The sequence below is a fragment of the Neovison vison genome, chromosome 6 (genome assembly GCF_020171115.1).
Source record: "Neovison vison isolate M4711 chromosome 6, ASM_NN_V1, whole genome shotgun sequence".
NCBI lineage: Eukaryota > Metazoa > Chordata > Mammalia > Carnivora > Mustelidae > Neogale > Neogale vison.
In genome coordinates, this window is record NC_058096.1 from 56,070,202 (window position 1) to 56,095,627 (window position 25,426).

General features: G+C 35.5%; 1 protein-coding gene across 10 annotated transcripts in view; it reads left to right on the forward strand.

The window, feature by feature from the left end:
- The window catches only part of DZIP3 (DAZ interacting zinc finger protein 3), a 109,504-nt gene that overhangs the window by 74,431 nt on the left and 9,647 nt on the right, over window positions 1-25,426 (forward strand). For all 10 annotated transcript variants that reach the window (XM_044251344.1, XM_044251345.1, XM_044251341.1 and 7 more), the window contains 9 exons: window positions 553-578; window positions 3,204-3,369; window positions 4,799-4,894; window positions 5,046-5,173; window positions 15,261-15,329; window positions 17,704-17,800; window positions 19,269-19,372; window positions 20,916-21,003; window positions 22,681-22,782. In XM_044251344.1, coding sequence (XP_044107279.1) covers window positions 553-578; window positions 3,204-3,369; window positions 4,799-4,894; window positions 5,046-5,173; window positions 15,261-15,329; window positions 17,704-17,800; window positions 19,269-19,372; window positions 20,916-21,003; window positions 22,681-22,782 — 876 coding nt within the window. The remainder of the gene's footprint in view (window positions 1-552; window positions 579-3,203; window positions 3,370-4,798; window positions 4,895-5,045; window positions 5,174-15,260; window positions 15,330-17,703; window positions 17,801-19,268; window positions 19,373-20,915; window positions 21,004-22,680; window positions 22,783-25,426) is intronic.

The following is a 25,426-nucleotide window of genomic DNA, read 5'->3' on the forward strand; positions in this document are numbered from 1 at the left end:
AAGCAACAAACATTTATTTATTTTTCACAGTTTAGAGTCTGGGAAGTCCAAGATCAGGGTACCAGAAGACTTGGTCTATGATGAGGGCCCTCTTAGTTTGCAGATGGCTAACTTTTTGCTGTATCATTACATTGTGGAGAGAAAGAGAGCATACACAAGAGCAAGAGATCTAGCTCTGGGTCTCTTCTTATAAGGGCACTAATTCCATCATGAGGACTTCATAGCATCATCTAAACCTAATTACTTTCCAGTAGTCCTACCTCCAGTTACCATCACACTGGGGAATTAGGGTTTCAGTGTATGAATTAGGGCACAAACATGCACTCCATAACACATACATTATGGGTAAAGTTTATTTGGTGGAACTTAAATTTCAGTTTTATACTTAGGTATAAAGTTCTGTATATAAGTGCATTTACATTATGATGTGAAATATTTTATTTCGATTGTGGTCAAAAAAGTTTGAGAAACACTGATCTAAATGCAGTTTACATCACTATGCTGTACAGACATAGTTCATATAGATTACTAATTCCTGATGCTGTTTTTCAGAATAAGGAATCAAAAGAAGAGCAAGGGTAAGTATTTATTTAATTTTTAAATTTTTCTTACTGTTTTCAAAGTCTGCTTTGCCAGTATGACACAGCCTTGCCTTGGAAAGTGTTTTAAAATAAGAAAGTACAATCCCTTATCTTAATAACCTACCACTTTTTAACAGAATGATAAAAAGTTCAATTATCATTTACTTTGGGAGGATAGAATCTCTCACCCTTTTTATTCAAGGCTACTCAAGAGTCACCCAGTACTAACTGCTTTTTTATTCAAAGATTAATTTGGATCCAGCATAGAAATCTTTTAAAATATAGTCTAGATTGTGGTTAGCCAAATCTAAATTTAAGTAAGATTTAACCTTAAAGAACAGATCATTATTTGCCCTAATGACCTCTTTTACAGAAGAGTTTGTTTTGATTTGGTTTGTTTATTTAACGCATAGCTTGTTGTTTTTAATCCCAACTGTTAACCATGAATTTTGAACCTTTACACTGGCAACCTTTTAGTGTCTGAAGATCGCTATTATTATACAACTATGTGATTCATGATTCGTGCATTAGAGGATGGAAGTAGGGATAACAGTAGTGAAGAGATTCATTATAACCACCAAAAAGTTTGTTAATTGAAAATTGATAACTTTAGAAAATTCATGTGAGGACATAAATTATTAAGATATCCTTAAAATGGCAGCAACAACACATTTTAACTTTAAAGTCCTCACTTATAGTTGATATTTCCTCACTGATAATGGAGTGATCTGGTTGGTAAGTAAATGGTTCATCATCCAAGATGGGTTTTCATGCTCTGTGTCAAGGCAACAAATTGAGCAAAACAATATTAGAACAATAGTTTTTTGCTTTTTGTTTTTTTCAAGTCAGGTCTAGGTGCCATAAGCATAACTTACAAAAGATTGAAGCAGTGCTGTCAGTCATTCTGCTTCTTTTACCTACAGTGTGGACCCAAACCTGAATGATTATCAAATTACCCAGGGACCTTTGTTTTCATATGAGAATTTTCAAATATGCATAAAAGTAAAGAGAATTATATACATATACATTAATATATGTAACTGTTATCCTGATTCAACAATGACACTGTTTTTCCACATTTGCTTCATACTTCCCTTAACATTTTCTTCTTCTTTTTTTTTTTATTAACATATAATGTATTATTTGCCCCAGGGGTAGAGGTCTGTGATTAACAATTTTCTTTGTTGAAGTGTTTTCAATCCTAAATTTCATCTAATTTTACCTCTACATGGTTCAGTTTGCATCTTATTGATATGAACATTTTCCTATATTATCACAATCCTATTAGTAAACTTTAAAAATTTAGGAATAATCTTCTGGAGCTTTCCAAAAATACAGATTTTTCTATGTATTTACAGTTGCCGGGGTACCTGCAAAAATAATAATTTTATAAAAGCTCTTCAGGTAATTTGAAAAATTAATTGGGTTTGGGAACCAGTGGTCTACACAAGCAATTGATTTCATTGAACTTTCCAAAATGTTTGAATCATTCTAGAATACCTTAGTGATACCTAATGACTATTTTATAGTGTTTTACAAGTTACTGTGCAAGAATTAGATGCCTGTGCTTTCCAGGTCTCAGTGCCTGAAAGAAGTAATAATGCATCCTACAGTTATCTACTTTCTTTCTATTCACTAATCAAGTCATTTATGTTACAAGTAAAAGTACTATTTCTTGTTATCATTTAATGAGATTAAGAAGGAAATTTATAAATAGCAGGCCAGTTTGAAAGGAGAGTAGCATGCATTTAAACTTTTAGACACAGTTATAGAACTGAGCTAATTGTCATTGCATTTATAGTACTTTCATTCTTTTTTTAGTGGTTTTCTAGTTACTGAAATCCATATTGCTGCAGTTTCTTTTTTTTTGTTGTTGTTGTTGTTGTTGTTGTTGTTAAGTCCTATTCCCAAAGAAACCTCCATTTTTAAATCTACTTTATGTTGCTATTTGCAATCCTCTATTTAAAGGTACACTGGGGGCGCCTGGGTGGCTCAGTGGGTTAAAGCCTCTGCTTTCAGCTCAGGTCATGGTCTCAGGGTCCTGGGATCGAGCCCCGCATTGGGCTCTCTGCTTAGCAGGGAGCCTCCTTCCTCCTCTCTCTCTGCTGTCTCTCTGCCTACTTGTGATCTCTGTCAAATAAATAAATAAAATCTTTAAAAAATAAAAAAATAAATGTACACTAGAAGGCAGCTATGTACACTGGACCTAAACATGAAATTAATCAAATTAACCAACCTACTTGTCAAGAATGCTGGGATGATAAAATAATACAGCAGAAGTGGAAAGGCTTGTCAGTATTTCCCAAAGTGTTGTTTCCTTAAAAGTAACTGGTGTTAACAGTTATTATTTGAAAAATGAACTCCATGTTCTCCTAATTCTTGAAGATACTGGGATGAACAGAATAGGTACCTCAATTGAGTGCTATCTCAAATATGCTTAATAAATTCATTATGAATCATCAAGAGAAATACACAATATGAGCACATTTAAACTTTCTTTAGCCATGAACCCTTCTGATGCTGAACATTACATGAGACCAATACAATATTTGGGAAGCAATGGCTTAGAGGAAAAACACTCAATCATTATAAAAGATTACATTGATTATGTCACCACTGTAGCCCAAATATGATAGGAAAGGAAGAGCAGTTGAAGAAAGAGCAAGTAAATCTACACCCAGTTAGTGGATTTATGAAAGATGATGCAAGTGATATTCAAGAGGATTCTGCAACTGAAGACAAGTTCTATAGCCTGGATGAACTGCATATTCTGGACATGATAGAGCAGGTAAGTCTGACTAAAAGAGGTACAGCTCTCCCTTCCTTCTTCCAGAAACAGTTGTTAACCTTTGTTTTTCCCATGACTCTTTGAACAACATGTCAGCCTAGTGGTCTGTGTTGTGTTTGTGAGGAGCAAATAAAAACAGGAAGGACCAGGGACAGAAGTAGATAGAGGGAAAAAGAACCTTAGGAGCTGAAACTTTTCTCTTTAGCCCTCACACCATTTCCTGGCTTTAACTATTAAACAGTGCTAAATACAAATACGTACCTTGTGAAAGGTTTTCAAGTACCACAAGGGAAAAAAAAAACTTGGCTTAATCCCATTGACTTAATTTGTAAAACTAAGGTGCTTTCATTTTTAAAAAATTAAACTGGTTGTAGACATGACATGTCTACAGAAATATTAATATACAACAGTTTTGTTTGTTTTGTTTTGTTTTGTTTTTTCCCCCCTTTGGTTCCTTTCCTAGTAGTAGTCACTGTTGGGAATGATGTACATAGGTATATAAGTACTCATGAAAGTGATTAAATCAGACAAAGCACATGACTTAAAAAAACACTTCATTTAAATGAGAATTCTATACTAAGGTAATTTAATGATCATTTTATGATAAGGTAATTTAATGATAACCTGTTCCATAATATGTAGGAATATTGTCTAAGGGTACATTTAGTAAAAATGATTCCCTGGCTGATAATTGCCATATCTCATTTCACCTTTCCAATTATAATAATAGGATACATATATTTCAACTGAAATGACATGTTCTTAGCTTTGGATGTCAGACTAAAGTTTAAATATAGGATCTTTGGTTTTCATTCAATAGCTATGAGGGCTCCAAAATACAATACAAGTATGACACACATTTTGGAAAATGTTTATACCCTCATTTATTCAAAAAATATTTAGCACTTTATGTCAAGAACTCTGCTAAGACCTGGTCCCTGTGATAGTAGTATTTACAATCCAGTGGAGAAGTTGAATATTAAGCTAAGGTGGTACTGAGTAATAATTAAGTGTTTGGGCACTTATGGCTGCCTGAGTTAGAATTCAGGCTTGTCTACTTTTCTTTGTAACCTTGGGTAACTTACTTAACTCAGTTTTATCATCTCTAAAATGGGAATAATAAGTGTCTACCTTGGACAGGTTTTACGACAACAAAGGCATTACCAAAAAAAGCTTAAAAATATGGTAACCATGCAGGTAATGTTATCTAGTGGTAGTAGCAATAGACCAGTAACTGTGGGATTATTTAGTAAATGCTGTAATTGGGGAGAGGTAGGTTTATCTGCACTAATCAGAGAAGTGATGTTTGCATAGAGACATAAATTAAAGCATGAATAGGAGTTAGATGGCAATTTTAAATCCCCTTTAACTAAAGAATTAGTGGTTTTTTAGAGGAAAATAAGGCATTCATATTCCATTTGCTCATTAGGGCTCAACCAGCAAAGTAACTGCAGAATATGGAGAAACAGAGAAGGAAAAGCTTGCTCGGCAGAGGCAACTTTATAAATTGCACTATCAATGTGAAGTAAGTACTTTTGCCATTCTATCTGAAGCCAGTCAGAAGTAGTTGAAATGTTCAATTTAATGGTAGTTTTTTTGAAGGTCCTGTTTTTTATTCTTTTAATATGTGGTGACTTGAACAGAATTAACTATGAAGTAACATTTTCATTGATCAGGATTTCAAAAGACAGTTGAAAACAGTGACTTTTCGGTGGCAAGAAAACCAAATGCAGATTAAGAAGAAAGACAAAATCATTGCATCTCTGAACCAACAAGTGGCTTTTGGAATCAATAAAGTTTCCAAGTAAGTGCAAATCTGTTGGTGACAGGAAATTCTGGATTTGCTCCATAATGAACACGATCTTTAAAAGATAATCCCTGCGTAGCCACTAGGTGGCATTATAACCACACATTAAGAACTGCCAACTATAGGCCTGTACTTGCTTAAAAACCAAACTGTATTTTTGCCTTGGCAGATGGACTGAGAAATAAGCAAGTGCTCACTCTGTATATCAAGCTTTACATGTATTGGCTGAACAAGTGTGATTATAATAGAATTACATGAGAAAGATAATTAACTTTCAGGTCATGATTCTAATTTATAAAAATATGACCAATGATTTGGTGTTTCTTTATAGCATGTGAGGAATACGTTTGTCAAAGACACCCATGAAATCATTTGAATGCTTTTTTATGTTGGTCTCTCAGAGTTTGTGTTCCAAGACCAAGAGATTAAAAATGAATCAAATTCCTGAAGACTCTTCCCTTCTAACATTCCCTTAATATTCTTAAGTAGTAAATGCCTAAGACTAAAAATTATGACTTAATGGGGAAAATGAGTGTCTCATTTTATTCTTTTTGTACTAACCACTGTCTCCAATCATATCAGTTGAGATACTAACATGATTTGTAACATACTGTTTTTTATTTTTTTATTTTTATTTTTTTAAAGATTTTATTTATTTATTTGACAGAGATCACAAGTAGGCAGAGAGGCAGGCGGAGAGAGAGGGTGGGAAGCAGGCTCGCTGCCAAGCAGGGAGCTTGATGTGGGGCTCAAACCCAGGATCCTGAGATCATGACCTGAGCCGAAGGTGGAGGCTTAACCCTCTGAGCCACCCAGGTGCCCCTGTAACATATTATTTTAATAAATAGTAATAAATAGCTACACGATACCAGTTGTCCATGAAGTCTAATTTGAAATCCATGAGTTCTTAGACTGCTAATAGGGAGAATAGACAAGTTCTAGAGAGTATCTTAGAGTAAGGAGTCCATCATATTAATTATGAAATTGGAGAAATATTTGGCAGACACTTAGGTCTTAAATTTTCTTCCATATATGATGTCCTCCAACCTTGAAGAAATTTGGGGGAAAAACTGGATGCCGTAGTGCTGGCAACATAATCTCAGTTAAAAACACTTTGGCTTATCCCTGGTGGAGTCAGAGAGATCCATCAAGTTCAAGGAGGTGAGGACCTAAGATGATTTTGGCAAATTTAAGCTGACTATAGTCACTTAAGAATCCACACTTTGGGGTTCAAAACATTGTCTTTTAGCTTGGATGGCAATGACCAATCCAAGTGTATGTTATATAACATCAGTGATCAAAAAGTAATGTCATCCATGCAGATGAGCTGCTGCTTCTCTCCTTTACCATCTGAGGATATCCTTCCTCGACTCTGATAGCTGACCCAGGCACCCTTTGTATGCTTGAGACTACAAACAGACTATTTTAGGGGATGCATATGTCTTCATACAAGGAGCATTCACCAGACATTTATCAGGGGCTCATTATGTGAGAAGAATTATGTAAGGCACATGTAGAAGATACCAAAACATGTCACATTGTGAGCTAATGGAGAATACAGATAAATTTGTTAAAACTACTTAAAACTGAGGAACTTCTAGTTCTACCAAGAAATAGTATTCTTCCTTGCAAATCCTCCTGCTTAAAATTAAAACACCTTGAATATAACAGAACAAACAAGCAGAGAAGGACTTTAAATGGTAAATGGAAACAAACTGTCTAGAGACGTTGGTACATGAGGAATGATTCAACAGTGACTTTTTGTTATTGTCTCCCATATATCATAGACGGGTACTGAAGAAATCACCAACCTGGAACAGCCAACTGTTAGGGATAAACCTTTGAGAAAAGCTTATTGTCTCTATCCAAAGGATCAGTAAAAGGGAGATGTAACAACAGAAATCCTTTTTGGCAGTATTCACCTATTCTAGTCAAACACCAATGGTTCCATACTACTTAATGTGTTCCAACAATGGCAGATAGCAGAAACCAGGTTTCCTTGCTGGGGCAGTATCAGCAGTACTGAGATCCAGCTTGTCTTGCATTCCCCACCAGACAAAAGCAGGTAGTGTTCCGGATATCAGGATAGTATAGGTGTGATCCAGTAGCAAGCTAAGCCTCTACCTCTGCCCAGCATCAGAGAGACTTAGGGTAATCTGAGGTGGGACTGGTCAATACTAGGTTTCATCTCTACCTCCTCATGGGGAGCTGAGTTCTACCCCTGGGGCTGGTTGGCACTATGTTTTCTCCCCTCTTTCCAGCTGATGCCAGAGAGGCCCAACATGGATCTCCTGCTCTCCACCCTGTAGCAACAAAGCAGTGTGAGTCAGCCCTCTGCTTTCTGCTTCCCTGGTATCAGTAGAGCCCAACAGGAAGCTGATCTTATACAGAGGCAAAAAGCAGAGTGAGTTTGTGCCCCACTTTCTTAGGAAATGTCAGTGGGACCCAAGAGAGACTGAACTTCTACACCATTCATCTGCCTTGAGGCAGAATGTCAGTGTCCAGTTTTGGTGGGATGTTGTTAGCAGGGCTGAGTGGGTGTATATGTTTAGCTTCCCACTGAGTGGGAAGCTAAACATATACACCCACTCAGCCCTCACACTACACAGCCCTATACACCCACTCAGCCCTCACACTACACACTACACAGAGGGGTCTTCCTGCTTAAAAAAAAAAAAAATTAAATCCAGAGTCTCATAATATCCAAAATACCTAGGTATACAAAGAACTAGGACAGTCACAACATGAAAAAGAAAAGACAGTTAACAAAAGACAACTTTAAAATGACTCAGATTTGAGAATTGTCTGACAAAGATTTTAAAGCAACCACCATAACAGTGCTTCAGCAAGAAAATTGAATTATCTTTAAACAAATGAGAACCTAGGAAATCTTAGCAAAAAAATTTATAATAAAGGATGGATATTCTTTTTTTCATGTTTTAATTTTTATTCTTTTATAAACATATAATGTATTATTAGCCCCAGGGGTACAGGTCTGTGAATCTCCAGGTTTACACACTTCACAGCACTCACCATAGTACATACCCTCTGCAATATCCATAACCTCACCACCCTCTCCCTACTCCCCTCCCGCTGGCCACCCTCAGCTTGTTTTGCGAGCTTAAGAGTCTCTTATGGTTTGTCTCCCTCCCAATCCAGTCTTGTTTCATTTATTCTTTTCCTACCCCCCAAACCCCCCACATTGCATCTCCACTTCCTCATATCAGGGAGATCATATGATAGTTGTCTTTCTCTGATTGACTTATTTCACTAAGCATAATACCCTCTAGTTCCATCCACGTCATTGCAAATGGCAAGATATCATTTCTTTTGATGGCTACATAGTATTCCATTGTATATATATAACAAATCTTCTTTATCCATTCATCTGTTGATGGACATCTAGGTTCTTTCCATAGTTTGGCTGTTGTGGACATTGCTGCTATAAACATTTGGGTGCACCTGCCCCTTCGGATCACTATGTTTGTATCTTTAGGGTAAATACTCAGTAGTATTTATTGCTGGGTTGTAAGGTAACTCTATTTTCAACTTTTTGAGAAACTTCCATGCTGTTTTCCAGAGTGGTTGTACAGCTTGCATTCCGACCAACAATGTAGGTGGGTTCCCCTTTCTCTGCATCCTCACCAGCATCTGTCATTTCCTGACTTGTTAATTTTAGCCTTTCTGACTGGTGTGAGGTGGTATCTCATTGTGGTTTTGATTTGTATTTCCCTGATGCCGAGTGATGTGGAGCACTTTGTCATGTTTCTTTTGGCCATCTGGATGACTTCTTTGCAGAAATGTCTGTTCATGTCCTCTTCCCATTTCTTGCTTGGATTATTTGTTCTTTGGGTGTTGAGTTTGATATGTTCTTTATAGATTTTGGATACTAGCCCTTTATCTGATACATCATTTGCAAATATCTTCTCCCATTCTGTCAGTTGTCTTTTGGTTTTGTTGACTGTTTCCTTTGCTCTGCAAAAGCTTTTGATCTTGTTGAAGTCCCAATAGTTCACTTTTGCCCTTGCTTCCCTTGCCTTTGGCGATGTTTCTAGGAAGAAGTTACTATAGCTGAGGTCGAAGAGGTTGCTGCCTGTGTTCTCCTCAAGGATTTTGATGGATTCCTTTCTCACATTGAGGACCTTCATCAGTTTGAGTCTATTTTCATGTGTGGTGTAAGGAAATGGTCCAATTTCATTTTTCTGCATGTGGCTGTCCAATTTTTCCAAAACCATTTGTTGAAGAGGCTGTCTTTTTTCCATTGAACATTCTTTACTGCTTTGTCAAAGATTAGTTGACGATAGAGTTAAGGGTTTATTTCTGGGCTCTCTATTCTGTTCCATTGATCTATATGTCTGTTTTTGTGCCAGTACCATACTGTCTTGATGATGACAGCTTTGTAATAGAGCTTGAAGTCTGGAATTGTGATACCACCAACTTTGGCTTTCTTTTTCAATATTCCTTTGGCTATTCGAGGTCTTTTTTGGTTCCATATAAATTTTAGGATTATTTGTTCCATTTCTTTGAAAAAGATGGATGGTACTTTGATAGGAATTGCATTAAATGTGTAGATTGCTCTAGGTAGCATAGACATTTTCACAATATTTGTTCTTCCAATCCATGAGCATGAAACATTTTTCCACTTCTTTGTGTCTTCCTCAGTTTCTTTCATGAGTGCTATATAGTTTTCTTAGTATAGATTCTTATCCTCTTTGGTTAGGTTTATTCCTAGGTATCTTATGGTTTTGGGTGCAATTGTAAATGGGATTGACTCCTTAATTTCTCTTTCTTCTGACTTGTTGTTGGTTTAAAGAAATGCAACTGATTTCTGTGCATTGATTTTATATCCTGACACTTTACTGAATTCCTCTACAAGTTCTAGCAGATTTGGAGTGGAGTCTTTTGGGTTTTCCACATATAGTATCATATCATCTGCGAAGAGTGATAGTTTGACTACTTCTTTGCCAATTTGGATGCCTTTAATTTCTTTTTGTTGTCTGATTGCTGAGGCTAGGACTTCTAGTACTATGTTGAATAGCAGTAGTGCTATTGGACAAAGGAAGGAAATTCTCACACTAAAAAATACAATAACTGAAAATTTTGCTGGATATAATTACTAATAAGTTAAAGTTGACAGAGGATTGAACGAGTGAACTTGAAGACAGATCAAAAGACATTACCTAATCTAAAGAGCAGAGAGGAGATAAACCAGGGAAAAGATTATTTAAAAAAAAAAAAAAAACAGAGTCTCAGTGACCTGTGGGACAATAAAAGAGTTAAAATTTTTACCAGAATCTCAGGAGGAGAGAAGAGTGATGGGGGGAGGGGGTGGTAATTAATAGAAATGAAGTAAAATACATAAATTTTCAAATTCAAGAAGTTGAGTGAATCCCAAATAGTATAAACCCAAAGAAGTCCATGCTAAGTCACACAATTAAACAGAAAACTAAAGACAAAAAATCTTGAAAGAACCAGAGAACACATGTGGGAACACTAATTGAAATGACATCAAATTTCTCATCTGAGACCATGGAGGCCAGAAGGAAGTGGCACATTATTTAAGTACTGGAAGAAAAAACCTAACAGAAAACAAGAATATTGAATATTATATCCTGAAAAAGTATCCTTTAGGAAGAAGGAAAATAAAGACAAGTCTCAGGAGAACTATAAGAATCTGTTGCTACTAAAGGTACCATTAAATAATGGCTAAAAGGAAGGTCTGTAACCGTAAAGGAAATGATAATAGAAGCTTGGAGCTTCAGGAAGAACATCAGAATGAGTAAAGAGGGGGGTAAACAGTAAGAGTCCATCCTATTTCTCATTAATTTCTTAAATCATACTTGATGCTTGAATCAAAAATTATAATACCAGGTGCCTGGGTGGCTCAGTGGGTTAAGCCGCTGCCTTTGGCTCGGGTCATGATCTCAGGGTCTTGGGACTGAGTCCCGCATCGGGCTCTCTGCTCAGCAGGGAGCTGGCTTCCTCCTCTCTCTCTGCCTGCCTCTCTGCGTACTTGTGATCTCCGTCTGTCCGATAAATAAATAAAATCTTTTAAAAAATAAAAAGCAGGAATGGCTATATAAAATGGACTTAAGAGCAAAAAACTGCTGGAGATGAAGAAGGACATTACACAATGATGACAGGACCAATTCACCAGGAAGACATAGCAACCTAAAGGTGTATGTACCCAACAATAGAGCCTCAATATATGTGAAGCAAACTTGATAGAACTATAAGGAGAAATCGAAAAACCTTCAGTTATAGATGGTGATTTCAGCCCATATTCTCAGTAATTTATAGACCTACTAGATAGAAAGATACAGAATTTCTATAGCAGCAGATATAGAAATTCTGTATTAACAAAGATGTAGAATTTCTACAACCCCATCAACCAACAGGATTTAATCAATATTTATAAGACACGTCACCAAACAACAGCAGAATACATTTGCTTTCAAGTGGCCATAGGAAGTATACCATGATAGAACATATCCTGGCCCATAAAACAAACCAAAAAATTTAAAAGCATTGAAATCATACAAAACATATACTCAGAACAAAATGGAGTCAAACAAGAAATCAATACCAGAAACATAACATGAAAATCTCCAAGCACTTGGAAACTACACAGCACATGTCTAATTAATCCATGGGTCCAAAAACATTTAAAGGGAAATAAAAATGTGTTGAACTGAATTAACATTAAAATACAATATATCAGAATTTGTGGGACACCAGCTAAAGTAGTTCTTTGAAGTTTTATTGCACTAACTGTACACTTTGTAAGAGTTAAAAAAAATCTCAAATCTAATCTAAGCTCCTTCCTCAAGAATCCAGAGGAAAAAAAAGCAAAATAACTGAAAACAAGCAGATGGAATTAATCAAGATTAGAAGTAATGAAATTACAAACAGAAAAACAATAAAGAAAATTCTTGAAACAAACAGCTGTTTCTTTGGAAATATCAATAAAATTGACAGACCTCTAGCAAAACAAACAAACAAAAAGGAGATACATATACCACCATCAGGAATGAAAGACTGAAAATACTGCAGACCTTGCAGACAGAGAATTACGTTGAGTGAAAAAAGTCAGTCCCCAAAGCTTATATATTGTATGATTTCATTCCTATAACATTCTTGAAATGACAAAGGTTCAAAAATTTTAACATGACAAAATCATAAAAATGGAAAACAGTTTAGTGATTCAAGGTTAGGAGGATGAAATGGGAATGGGAGCAAAATGAAATATTGTGATAAAACTCTTCAGTGTCTTGACTGTATCATTATCAACATCCTGGTTATTATACTATAGTTCTGTAAGACGTTAACGTTGAGGGAATATGAGTAAAGAGTACATGGGATCTCTCTGTATTATTTCTTATACCTGCATATTAATCTATGAATTAGATATCTCAAAAGTTTAATGTGTGGTTTTTTTTTTTTAAGTACAGTTAACCCTTCAACAAGGGTTTGAACTATGGGTCTGCTTATATGCAGATTTTTTTGATAAATATAGTACAGTACTATAAATGTATTTTTCTCTTCTTTATGGTTTTCATAGTAATATTTTATTTCAGTTCGAGGTAAGAATATAGTATGTAAAACATATAACATACAAAACATGTATTAATTGACTATATTATCAGCAAGGCTTCTGGTAAACAGTAAGCTATTAGTAGTTAAGCTTTTGGGGAGTCAAAAGTTATATACAGATTTTCAACTGCATTTGCTGGAGGTAGGGGTCAGTGTCCTTAACCCCTATAATTGTTCAAGGCCAACTGTACAATAAATAACTGTCAAACAGCACCATAATCAATAGGGATTTTGTAGGGTAAAAAGAGCACTTGTGATTGTTGTCGTAAGGAAGAACATCATTGAAGACAGTATTGAACCTCAGCTACATAGGATGAGATTGGAGAAAACAGAGCATCTAGGCTGAGGGCATTGTATGTGTTCTCATATAGCTTTTAAGCCTTTGTTCAATCCATTTGAACATGTCTCAAGAGTATATGATAAAAATGTAAATATTTTTAAATTATAAAATGCTGATTTTTTTTATTTATGGGTTTTATTAGGAAGCAAAAAATCTTTTCTTTGCCCTAGTTCAATGTCAGTCCTACAGTAATGTTTGGTAAATGTTCGCTGTTGATAATTGAAGAATTAACAAAGAAGATTTTTATAATAGCAACATATTTTGAACAAATAACAATAAGCACTTAATAAATCTAAAGTAATTACTGTCAGTAAAATCCACATAATAAACTTGATAGCCAGCCCGAGTAAACTTGAGAACTGTAGATCTTTCAGAAAAGAATGTCTAATCCTACCCTCATGTTATTCAAGAGAAAAATAGGACTAAGAAGTTATGACTGCCTGAATGTATATAGCTGTTTCCTGTCCAAGCTGGATGATAGGAACAATGCCTACCTTATCCTCTATTATTTAAGAATCCAGGTCTTCTGAATTCCCCACTGCCTCTGTCAGCTCTTCATGGACCACTCTTAAACTGCAGCTAGGTAAAATATTCAAATAATGGAAGCATTCAAAGGAAAGCAGAATGTCAATTTAAAAAATCTTACTACCTCCTTTTTGAATCTCTCTACATATTCCCGCATACCATAGTAACAAAGCTTATCTTTCTTCTTCTTTACTTGAGAACATGATCTCTTTTGTGGAGAAACAGATGTGGTTTCTTTTCATTGCATTTTCAGTTCAATAAACATTGATTGATTGTAAGTCTCAATAGCTTCTAAGAAGCTTGGAATAAAGGTTGAGTAGGTGATCTCTGAAATCTGATAGTAAACAATCTAGCCACATTTAAAGTCATTGTTCTAAGGTTATCATTCCAAATTCCTGTTGACCCAAATACCTGTGTATCCCAAGTGTCTGAACATATCAAAACTTAAAGAGTAATGTGCTTTTCCTGTGAACTTCTTCATATTATAGCAAATTAATGTGTCAGTATAAAAACTTGGTTCTGAGGAGATATATAGCAGCACAAGGAAGGAACATCAGACATGATTTGTGAACATGTATCAATCAAAAAATATTACTTTGCACTCTCTCAATAGCTTTTTTGCATATTAATTTTTAAACCAATTGCAGGCTATGTTTTCTGATTTACATAGAATTTTTGCCTGGTCTTTCCTTGATTAGATCATGTCAGTGACTCCTTGGTGATAATTTACTATTTTTTTTTTTTTAAAGACTTTACCCATCTACCTGACAGAGATCACAAGTAGGCAGAGAGGCAGGCAGAGAGAGAAAGGAGGAAGCAGGCTCCCTGCCAAGCAGAGAGCCCGATGTGGGGCTTGATCCCAGGACCCTGGGATCATGACCTGAGCCGAAGGCAGAGGCTTTAACCCACTGAGCCACCCAGGTGCCCCGATAATTTACTATTTTAATTAAAATTCCTATGTGGGGTGCCTGGGTGGCTCAGTCGGTTAAGTGACTGCCTTCAGCTCAGGTCATGATCCTGGAGTCCTGGGATCGAGTCCCGCATTGGCATCCCAACTCCACAGTGGAGTTGTCACCTTCTCCTCACTTGTGCTCTCTCTCACTGTCTCTCTCTCAAATAAATAAATAAAATCTTAAAAAAAAATAAAATTCCTATGTGTACACAGCCTCATGGTGTCTATATTTAATACCTAATTTCTTTCAGACCTTTTACCCTTTAATAGTTTATATGACTTGATATAATAACTTGGTAAGAAAATTTTAAAGTTCTCAATCCTACCACAGGCCTAGGAAATCAGAACATACAGTCTATGTTTTCTAGTGGGTAAACTAGAGTAGAAAGGGCTAAAGACTATTTGGGCTATTTCTGAGACTTTGAAGTGGGGATACAAGTTCTCTTTGGCTTCAAATTGATGGGATTAGAACTTGGGAAGTTGGTAAATCAGACATCAGAGAAAGAAAGATGAATTCCAGAAGGTGTAAGTGTAGGAGACTAATTATTTTCAGACTCAATTTTTGTGGCCCAAAATGGTCATACTTAGTCCCTCCTCTTCAGCTACAAGAGAGCTGTTCTGACTGTATTAATGACAAATCATTTCTAACATTTATCGCTTTCATCTTTCCTTAGATTACAGCGTCAGAGCCATGCTAAAGATAATGAAATCAAGAATCTTAAAGAGCAACTTTCCATGAAAAGGTACAAATTTAGTTGTTGCTTTGGTTGAGTATACATCTCTGAAACTCTAGGTATATTCATTCAGCATGTTCTGACCAGGGTAGCCATATAATTTATTATCCAAACTGGGGTACTTTTGAGCATGAAATTGAACATTATTAATATTTAGACTGGGACAACAGTTACAAATGGAAGTGACCTAGGCAGATTGGGGGCTATGTTCAGCTTAGCTCTGGCCCTAGAAAACTGCTGAGAGAGATTAGATCAGCAAGGTTATGGTCTCACAGCAAGCTAGGCAGGGACCAGACTTATGTGTTCTCATCTCTTTGCCCTAATCAATAATGCTAAGTGTTACTGATTTATGAAACTGATTGAATTTTATTCTGATTCACATATTTTTGCCTGTAGGTAATTTTTAAATAACCTTTTAGAGATCTAATTCATATAGCATAAAACTCAGTGTGTTAAATTATACGCTTCATTGGCTTTTTAGGATATTTGCAGAGGTATACAACCTTCACCTCTGTTTGATTCCAGAACATTTTTATCACCCTAAGGAAATCCTGGATCCATTAGAAGGCATTCTTCATTCGCCCCTCCCCTAGCTTCTGGTGATCATTCATTTATTATTTGTCCTGGTGGTTTTGCTTTTTCCAGACATTTCATATAAATATAATCATATAAGTACCCTCTTGTGATTAATGTCTTACACCTACTATATTGTATATCCATATCGTAGCATATCTCAGTATACATTCCTTTTTATAGGTAAATAATATTCCACTGTATAAATACACCACTATTTGTTTATCTTTTTATCAATGGACATTTGATTTGTTTCCATTTTTCACTATTATGAATAATGCATTTATGAACGTTTGTAAGCGTATTTTTATATGAGCATAGGTTTTCAGTTCTCTTGGTTATATAAGAGTGGAATTGCTGAGACATGCAGGAAACTCTGTTTAACTTTTTAAGGAACTACCAAACTTTTCCAAGTGACTGCACATCTTACAATCCCACCAGCAATGGATTCTGCACATCCTCACAAATACTTGTTGGATTACCTGTCTTTATTTTACTCATTGTAGTGGTTGTGAAATACAAGATCATTGTGGTTTTGATTTGCATTTTCCTAGTAATTTAATATGTTGAACATCTTTTCGAGTACTTCTTGGCTATTTGTGTATCTCCTTAGAGAAATGTCTATTCAAATCTTTGGCCACTTTTTAAATTGGGTTCTTTGTTTTTTGTTGAGTTTTCACAGTTCTATGCATGTTCTGGATATAAGTCCTTTATCAGATATATGATTTTTAAATTTTGGAGTCTAAGTTATGTTTTCTCTTATTCTTATAAGCAGTTTTGTACAATATTTGCACAGTATTCAGTAGCATAATAATTCCTCTCGGTTGAATTCATATATGTCCTTGAATATTTTTTCCCTCGAAACACTCTGGGTATAGTGGTATTAACAACATATTGTTTTATCAAGCTTCTCATCAATATTTGTCAAGTGTGCAAGCATCCAAGTGTTTCTAATAAAACATTGAGGATAGCTTTTGTAAAAGTCCCTATTACAATATTATATTTCCAGTTAATTGTTTCCTTTAAAGATATAATTTGGTTTGTATGCCCTAGAGTTTGGGCCTCAGGTGTAGGAAGCTGAAATGAGATAGTAAAAAAAAAGAGAGACCTCATAGGTAGCCTTTCTCTATAATGTCCTTCATAAATAATGTCCTTATCATCTCCCTCTCTCCTTTTCAAGCTGTAGGATTTGTATTCATTCTAAGATGTTGATGTGAGCTGAGATACTGAGATAACCAGTGCAATATTTTAATGCAGTGATTTAGCTTTAATGCAGTGAGGGCAGGGATGATTAAAAAAAACCTTTGTAGTTGCTATTTTGGGAATACAGAAAGGCTTGTAGAAACTTTATGTGAAATTTAATGATAATAGCTAACATTTATTTAATGCTTAATATGTACTAAACACAGAATGCTTTTATATATATTATATGAATCTGTTTTTGCAACAGATCTTTGAGATCAATAGTACAGTGTTCTCCATTTTCAGATGTAAAGAAACTGAGGTATAGAGAAGTTAAGGAACTTGCTCAAGGTTTCAGAACTCAGATTCATCCTCAGACAACTTTATTTCAGAGCCAAGTTTTAAATCCTAGCCCTTTACATTGACGACTTTCAAACTTCTGCACTCTTGGTAGTAAAGGATAACTGGAAGGGTCAAGTAATGTCTTCTCTTGCTTTTGTATGCTGTAAACTGTTAAAAGATATCATTTCTTACTCACTAAATAGCTTGAGTCTTTCTCTCTCCTGAATAACGTGGAAAAGTCTGTCCTTGCTGCAATGTTGTTGACTCTAATGATCATATATTTCAGATCTCAGTGGGAAATGGAGAAGCATAATCTGGAAAGCACAATTAAAACATACTTAAACAAACTGAATGCAGAAACTAGCAGAGCTTTAACAGCTGAGGTAAAAAAAAGAGAGAGAGAGAGAGAAATGGGGTTGGGGAGGGAAGTTCTGCTCATGTACTAGTATACTAAAGAATTGAAAAAAGACTGTTCTAAATGAACAGAAATAAGTCATCTTAGGACCAGCCAGAAGAACATAGCTTAAACTCTTGTGCTTTTTTTGACTCATTGGAATTTTGTACATGATTATTTCAGTGTTGATGATCTTATGTTGTTTTTCCCCAAATGACTTCAGGAAATTGGTCTGCTTCAGTATGTGTAGCAAATACATACACTTTGGGATAATTCTCATGAAACCAGGTCACTAAGCCAAATTTCTAAGAATTCTAACATTTTACTGCTGCTGAAGATAATGTCTCCTTTTTTTGTTACTTTCTACATAGATCTTCCCAAAGCACATACACATCATACACTCCAATTTAAAAAACCAGCCTACCTTCTAGACTCGCAGAATGTCACCCAGTTTCTTCTAAGTTAACAGAATACCACAGCTAGGGTCTCTTCCAAAAGATACATGATTATTTGTATATATGTAATTTTTACTTAGAGATAACCAAACGATATACAATAAGGTTCAAATTTTTAGAGAGCTCACTAACATTAAAAGAATTATAAACCTTCCCACATCTGTCATGGCTAAACTGTATTCTTTAGCAAAATGCTTGGGAATCCAGAGGTCAATAATCAAGGAATGATGCCTGAACCAAAAATCCCTGGAGATTAGTAGAATGCTAGCTATAACTGAAAAAACAAAACCCTCAGATTACTTTAAGAGCTCAAGTTTGTATATTTTTGTTTCTCACTGCTTTTAGTCAGAACGTTTCCTTCTACTTCCACTATTAATTTTATAAACACCTAATGCTGTCCAAGAATATATTTTCAGCGAATATTGAGTGACTAGTGTGAAAAAAAACAGAGGTCAAGTGAGCATGCAACAGTAATGGGGCAGAAGGAATTCCTGTTATGGGGAGACAGACTCGATGACCTCGCAAGGCCCATTTGGACTGCATGGTCCTCCTGCATGGTCTGATTATTTTCTTATCCCTTCATCAATTAACAAAAAAAAGCAAGTAACGGGACTTCTGGGAATGTTCTTAGACTTTGCTGAATATTATATAGTTACCTGAGAACTTTTAAAAATCCCACTACTCAGGCAGCACTTGGGATCAATTAAATTAGAATCTCTGGGACCACGGCATAAATTTTTAAAGAGTCTGAGATGATACCAGGGTATGTTCAAGTTTGAAAACTAATGATCTGGAATGCTTACTAACCCAGTAACCATTGAGTAAAAAAGTTAGAATTGTAGAATTAATCAGAGTTTTTATAATGTATTATGGATGGTCAAGAAGCTCAGGTGCTAGAAGAGATTGAAAAATAGCTCAACTTTACTTGAAATGATTGAGAAAAGGATGTGTTCATTTACAAGGCACCTTCAACTTCTTTGTCTTTTTCTCAAAAATCTGTAGGTGTATTTCTTACAGTGTCGTAGAGATTTTGGTTTGCTTCATCTAGAGCAGACTGAAAAGGAATGCCTCAGTCAGCTTGCCCGGGTGACTCATATGGCAGCAAGGTAACATTTCCCTCTTTCTTAATGCATTTTCATCTCAGAGATGCAAGATACAAGATATGTCCTTAAATTTGAACAGAATCTGTTTTACATGTATGACATCAGAGTCTTTGAAATGAACAAACCCTTATTTTTTTTAAACCTCAAAAGTCATTTAGTCACTTTGCTGCTGTTCTTGGTTTCTTCTGCTGAAGCACTGAAGTCTACTGAGCACAGTAATAGCTGCAGACAGATACTTCCCTTTCACTAGTGAAATAGATAAAAAATCTCAGAAACATGCATGAAGCCCGGACATTTACAAAACAGGGTGGATTCTAAGTGGAAATCCTTTTTACAATTAATTTCTCATCTAATGCTTGATTTTAACTACCTTTGGAGTGCGTAGAGGGAAAAAAATCAGTATTAACATCTAAAATCATATGTTGAAGGAAATTTCTTGCTGTGTTATAATAAATGAATGATTTTCAGATATTGCGCAGGTTGCATGAGATTATCCTTAAATTTATAATTTTATATCTTCATAGTGAATTAATTAAATTAGAATTTCTGGGACCAAGGCATCATTATTTTTTAATGATTATCATTGTAATGATCATCATTATTCTTCAATTCTAAAGAATCAGAATCTCTGATGTTTAGCAAGATTCCCAGGATATACTGATGTGCATTCAGGTCCGGGAAGCACTGTTGTAAGTGATCAGTCTATCTTTGCTTGCTAGAGGGAGAAGGGGCACTCTATAAACTAAAACATTATCAAGCCTCTTTGTATAAGATAATCTCAGTGATAACTTGTCCTGCTCTTTCAAAGCTGGTATGCTGGGTGATACTGGGGTGGGGTTGTTACAACAGAGCCTTTTGAAAGGCCTCATGAAATCTGTCTTTAGAGATAGCAGACCTTAACACCTCAGGCTGTTCCTACTTAAGTCATTTGGTGGGCATGTTTGGCAGAGCTGCTTGTGTTTGTGCAATTTAGGTACTGCATAGAGGCAGATCAATCCAATTGATCCTCCCAGAAGAGGTACTTCTTTCTGATTTGCCCTCCCATAAGGAATATATTTTTCTAATTTGCAGAGAGCTGATGGGCCAACCATAGCCCTGTGATGTCAGGGTTATGGTGAAGATAGTCCAAAACCTGCTTTCAGGAGGATTCAGCATCTTTGAGAATGCTCCTGCATTGGATGGCTAGGGCAGTTTCTCTGTTTGGCCTCTCTGTCTTCGTAGTACACTGGAGGGATTTCTGTGTAAAGGTTTTACATGTCCTAAAAAACAGTATTGCCAAGTTAGAAGAACACTTGATGTTCTGGAAGCAGAAGTTATATTTGTTCTTGAAAAAATAAATTTTATACGTTCCCAACCTTTGTTTTATTTTTAATAACAAACACTTCCACACAACTTTGTGCCCATTTGAGGTTATTGTTGGTGATGAAGGTAATTTTGTTGTTTTATATTATTTACATATATGCTAAAGAATATAATGGAAATTTGTGGAGACCTATGTGGTATATAAAAAGAAGAACTTTCTCTTGTGTCTCCTTTCCTACACCAGCAATCTGGAATCACTTCAATTAAAGGCTGCAGTAGAGAGTTGGAATGCCATCGTAACAGATGTTAGAAACAAGATTGCATTCCTCAGGGTAAGTGGTGAAGTATCTCTGGAGTAAATTGACTGAATGTTGTAGGTGGTATATACTTAAAACATCTAACATTAAAAACAATTACCTGAGAAATTTAGGGAAGATCATGTTTTTCTCAGTTACTTAAGTTTATGCCTTTTTAAGGTTTGAGATCGATTACCTCCATGTAGTTAGTTGTAGACAAAATCCTAGACCTGGTCTTTTCAGGTCTCTCAGGTCCTTCATACAGTAAATAATAAACTCAAAAATTGTGCTTTACACCTAATTTTCCTAGACTTCCAAAGCTAATGTAGCTCCAGTCAAAAATAAATGTTGAACTTTGTCTGAATAATTATGTGTTTATAAAATTAAAAGGAAGATCAAGCAGACCTATATTAGTTTTCAATCTTAAATTTTAATGTAATTATTTCATAATGCAAAATAATGAATTATTCATTATTGGTTTAATAGAATTAGGACTATGCTTAAGGTAATCTAAAGACGTAACCCACTGATTATTTATTAATTTCTTCATTTGGCTTTAGGATATTTTTGTATTTATATCTTAAAATAAATATATAGGGGCCCCCTGATGGCTCAGTTGGTTAAGCATCTGCCTTTGCCTCAGGTCATGATCTCAGGGTCCTGGGATAGAGCCCCACATCAGCTCAGCTGGGAGCCTACTTTTCCCTCACCCTCTTCCGCTGCTTCTTCTCCTGCTCATGTGCATGCTGTCCCTTTCAAATCTCAAAAAAATAAATAATAAAATCTTTCCCCAAAAAAAGTATAAAATGTTCATTGTTTTATGATTTTACAACATTGCTAGCAAAATAATGAAATTTACTTGTGAGCTCTGCTTCAAAGCATTACCTTCTTACCTAGCTTTTCCACTGGTGGTCTTGACTCTTTCTCTCCCAGCCTCTTTCTTATTCAGTCTTTAGTGCTTGATATTTATGTTGGGTTTATTTACAGTATGGCCTGCCCCAGTTCTGCATCCTTGTTTTATTTTAAGGACATATCTTCTGTGGAAAGTTTCTAAATGTTTTGTTTCTTAAGCATTTCTTTTTCACTCTCTGTGGGTTGTTTATAAAACAATGCTGTAAAGTAAAATGGGGACAGTGCCAAAAATGTTGAAAGCATATTGTTAAGCTTCAGTGATTGGGATCCTACTTTTGGCAAAATCCAGGAAAATAAAACAAAGATATATGTGGTACTTGAGAAAGCTAGAGGTATAACTTCAAAATAAACAAAATGTGGATATTTAGTGAGTATTTCCTGAAATTTCCCCTGCAGTGAATATTTGCAAATAGCTCAACTCCATATTACACATACATTTTTCCTATAATTATCAGCTTATATGTTATTTACAGCTTCTTGAATCTTTAGATGCTATTCAATTTTTATGATTGGTTCCCATTTTGGGGCTGAAAATTATGGAAATATTGAGGAATTATCACAGGGTCTGTGAATTATGTCTCTTTATATCTTGCCAACCAACAGATACTTGGAAAGATACAACTGTTTACATTTGAGGATAGTGTGTTATAGAATTATTTTTATGTCAAAAACTGTTTTTATATTGTTCCTGACTTGAGAAAAACTATTATATGTTTTATTATTAAAAACAATACCAAATGTTCCCATATGCAGTTTCTTTGAAGTTGATTTTGCTCTAAAATATTGTTTGTCTTCTTCTAGACACAGTACAATGAACAAATTAACAAGGTGAAACAAGGGTTTGCCTTGAGTACTCTGCCTCCAATCCAGCTTCCTCCACCACCACCTAGTCCTGAGATACTGGTAAGAAAGATGACATTTTGAAAAATTGCCATCTTTATCTTGATGAAATGGTAAGGGCTGTAGAGCAGTGAATATTCAGTATGTTTCATGTGTGGTCAAAATAGAACAGGCACATGTTGTGCATATTGTTTGTAATTACATCCATTCTTGCTGTATTATCTCCAGACACTATAACTAGTTGGCTGGCTTCGCTGAGGCCAGTGCCTAAGTGTATCACTGGATTTTCGTGATGCCTTTGGTATGTAAAGAGGTAATGTATCCTCATTTCATCCTGTCAGTCTCACCTGCAGTGTGGGAGAAAACTGGCGAATGTGCAGAATTCCCAATGCACTCAGGTTACCCGAGTGACTAAAACGTCTTGGCGTTGTACCCTAGACAACTAGACTTTACCCTTCTACTTCTATTTTTGACATTCTTTTCCTTAACTTTTATCTTCTATTTTAACTTTAACAGCTTCGATTGATGCCCCTCTCCTGCTTATTACAGTGAGCCTCAATGAGATATCTCTCTGTTACACTATTTATGTTATCCTTCTGGGAAAACTAGTGCCCTAATCCAGTAAATTCAGACAGCTTTCCAAAAGAACTTTTAGGACAGAACCATCAGGTGATGATTTTTAAAGGTTTTTTTGTTTGTTTGTTTTTAAAAGATTTTATTTATTTATTTGACAGAGATCACAAGTAGGCAGAGAGGCAGGCAGAGAGAGTGAGAGGGATGCAGGCTCCCTGCTGAGCAGAGAGCCTGATGCAGGACTTGATCCCAGGACCCCGAGATCATGACCTGAGCCGAAGGCAGCGGCTCAACCCACTGAGCCACCCAGGCACCCCAGGTGATGATTTTTATTATTAGAACGGATCTGGGAATAGGAAAAGGAGAAAGGTATGAGCTATTTAGCAGCAGATCACTTTTTGCCATCAGTACTCCTGCTTTTAGTAGAATTTTGAAAATGTTATTTCTGTAAATAGTTGAATGTATCAGAGAACTTAAGAATTATGTGAATTGTGGGGAGTTACACTATGTTTCAAAAGCAGAATCCAAAACTAAAAGCATTATATGGTATACACCATGGTCTTTAGAATGCAGTATTGCCTATTATATTTTTGGTCAGTTCAGCTTTTATAGGAGCATGATATTACGGACATTATTATTCCAAGCTTGGAACTTTATCATACCCAACTACCCTGATAAGGAATGTATTATGTCAATAACAGAGAAGTTTAAAGGGTCCCAGTAGTCCTAAAGCAAGTAACACATACTCTGGTATGATTTTTAGAAACCCTGTATCTTCAGCCCATGTTCAAACTACTGTCTGTATGTTGTAGTTAAATCTCCCATGACTCTAAATGTAAAATAGCTCTGGAGACTCAGAAGCCAGACACAGAGATGTTTTTTTGGAGTTTCTTAAAACCAGATCAGCACAACCTGTCTGATACCAGTGATAACTCCATAGTCGAAATAATGTCTGAAATAATGGGTACTCTTCCCAGTTTAAATCAGTATTTTTTTTTAAATGTTACTGTGTACAATTTTTTTAATTAAATTTTTAATTTTTTTTATAAACATATAATGTATTTTTATCCCCAGGGGTACAGGTCTGTGAATCGCCAGGTTTACACACTTCGCAGCATAACCGAGTATTTTTATGTGTCCTACTATATCTTGGGTTTTGTACCCCAGCTGTCTAATCCTCAAAGAAATGTTAGGAAATAGTTGTCTCCAAAGAGAGTAGGAATACTGACTTACATCCATCATCCGTTCATTCTTTAAAAATTTTACATTCTGAATTTTAAATACTGAAATATACATTTTACCTACTGAAATTTACATAGTTTTACATACTAAAATTTTATATACTGAAATATACATAAAAATAGAATAGTATAATGAATCTCTGTGAACCAAGAGAGCCAGCTTCAGTATTATCAATATTTTACTAAAATTGTTTCATGTCATGCTCTTCTTCCTATTGGAATATTTTAAAGTATATATCATATAATCTCATTCATATATAAATCAGTATATATTCCTAAAGGATGAAGACTTATTATTGGACAGAATTATTATACCAGTGTTTTACTTAAGAAAATTAAAAATTTTAATATCTAACACCCAGTTAAAATTTATATTTTCCAATTGTCTGAAAAATGTCCTTCTTACCTAGTTTGCAATATTTGCAGTTTGGTTATAAGTACTTTTTTGTTGCTGTTGTTAAAGATTTTATTAATTTATTTGACAGAGAGAGACAGATCACAAGTAGGCAGAGAGGCAGGCAGAGAGAGGAGGAAGCAGGCTCCCTGCTCAGCAGGGAGCCTGATGCAGGGCTAGATCCCAGGACCCTGAGATCATGACCTGAGCTGAAGGCAGAGACTTAACCCACTGAGCCACCCAGGTACCCCCAATTACTCTTTCAGACACTTATTTTTAAAAACAATCCACATTAGGTTTATACTTTGTATTTGGTTGATTGTTCTCTAAATCTGTAACAGCTACCTGACTCCCTTCTCCTTTATGTCATTTGTTTAAAAGAGTTATTTATCTGGTTCAGTTTCCCACATTATTGATTGTAACCTTATGATAATCATTGTATATCTTCTACTGTTTCTTAAAACTGTTCATTAGATCTGGAGGGTTGCTTAGAATCGAG